We start from the raw sequence: 1,608 nt of genomic DNA, 5'->3' as shown, positions 1-1,608 counted from the left end.
CAAATGATATTACTTTACCGTGAAAGACAAACAAACAAACTGACGTTTTTAGCTTTTGTCAGAAATTGTCAGAAAATTAGTTATACTCCACGAAACACAGGGGACACGTTAGTATTATCTGTTAAAATACACATTAATTTGATGTTTCACAAGGCAAAAACAGTACAACTACACATATATTACCTACATAAGTTAAAAACATCATACCTTGGCATTTATTTTCCATGTTTTACTATAATTGATGGATGCGTATTAACGATCGTACCACGTCCAAAAGTAAGCAAATAATTTGGCGGGAATTGCATTCTCTCAATCAGCTGTTTAACACTTTACCTTTAAAAGCTCATAAAACGATTTAGTGAAGCTTTCGGTCAATTTTGTTTTTGGGTTTTATTTATATGATCAATTTTCTATTAGAAAATATTTGCTCGAGAACGATATATTGACATAAAAATTTAGTCTTTATGCCAAAATAAACGAATTCTGGACCATAGTGCATTGGTGGGATTTGTCTTATCGAGATCCATCAATAAAAATTAATATGGTTAGATGGGATGAAATGATTGATAAGCGTTACTTTGTGATACATAGTGAGTTGGACGCAAATTCTGGAACACCCTTACATGTCAAAGACAAACGTACTATTGGGAATACGCTATTATTCATTGATGCTACAATTATGGACAGGGTATTTAGTTTGGAGAAATACCGCACTAGCCATTCTTATTACCATAACAATAAATTACTTGAGTAAATAGCAAGTGAAAAAATAATTTTTATTAGGTTTTTTAAAACTAATTTCGAGCAGACGATGAGCTTTGCTTTTAGATTGGGTTCTTCAATCGGGTGTTTTCCTCGTACGATCTTAGGTCGTAACATAATTCAAAGGAAAAGTCATGTGTAAGTTGGGAAACCTATTCAATTATATTTCATTTTAAACTTACATTACTATTTTAGGGTATCTTACCGTAATGGCCCCCCTCCCCATTCAAAGGCAACTAAAATTGGTGCTGTAACTGTTGGTGGAGCTATGTGGTGGTGGGTAATCTGGCACTTATGGCATGAACCTGACCACATAACGGTAAGATAATGAATATATATACATATATATATATTATATTAAAACATTATTCACAGGGGGAATTCGATTATCCTAACTCAAGGAAATGGAGCAACACAGAGTTGGGTGTTTCAAAGGATTGATTTTAAACGTTATATGTGAAAGCATACTCCATAAATATTGATTAAAATTATTATTCTGCTTGGACTTATTTGTTGCGTAATACTCTGTTCAACATTCAGTTTTTTCTACCCAATCAACGTATGTGCATACGTATGTGCGTGCACTAGTCGGCATAAATGTTTTGACAAAATAAACGCTGCATATTTTGCCAGTGAACAGTGAATTACAAAAAATAAAACTACAATATTAAGCCATTTTATATTGTTGACTGGTGTTTGTAAGATGGCTAGTAATTGGCTAAACTTAATTGAACTGAAGTGCAATACAATTTGCGTAGATTTTCTGCCATAGAGTTCTAGATCGGTTTAGATTTTCCGCGAAGGTCTTCGATCGGAATACATTTTTTTCCCGCAATTGTTGCATGT

General features: G+C 33.3%; 1 protein-coding gene across 1 annotated transcript; it reads left to right on the top strand.

Moving 5' to 3' along the window:
• The first annotated feature begins 709 nt into the window (after positions 1–709).
• On the top strand, positions 710–1,267 carry LOC27208205 (NADH dehydrogenase [ubiquinone] 1 beta subcomplex subunit 2, mitochondrial). The gene is made up of 3 exons (XM_016183816.3): positions 710–900; positions 958–1,081; positions 1,138–1,267. The coding sequence occupies exons 1-3, from the start codon at positions 812–814 to the stop codon at positions 1,201–1,203; spliced, it is 279 nt and encodes a 92-aa protein (XP_016025878.1). The 5' UTR covers positions 710–811; the 3' UTR covers positions 1,204–1,267.
• Positions 1,268–1,608: the final 341 nt, after the last annotated feature.

The sequence above is a fragment of the Drosophila simulans genome, unplaced genomic scaffold, assembly GCF_016746395.2.
Source record: "Drosophila simulans strain w501 unplaced genomic scaffold, Prin_Dsim_3.1 Segkk87_quiver_pilon, whole genome shotgun sequence".
Lineage (NCBI taxonomy): Eukaryota > Metazoa > Arthropoda > Insecta > Diptera > Drosophilidae > Drosophila > Drosophila simulans.
The sequence above is the reverse complement of the archived record's forward strand: the minus strand, read 5'-3'. Positions and strand labels throughout refer to the sequence as shown.

Excerpts from the sequence above, each read along its gene's own strand:
- LOC27208205 (XM_016183816.3), top strand. The coding sequence starts at position 812 with ATGAGCTTTGCTTTTAGATTGGGTTCTTCAATCGGGTGTTTTCCTCGT. Across the intron at positions 901-957 it reads ATTCAAAGGAAAAGTCATGT|GGTATCTTACCGTAATGGCC; the intron begins GTAAGTTGGGAA and ends TTACTATTTTAG. Across the intron at positions 1,082-1,137 it reads ATGAACCTGACCACATAACG|GGGGAATTCGATTATCCTAA; the intron begins GTAAGATAATGA and ends CATTATTCACAG.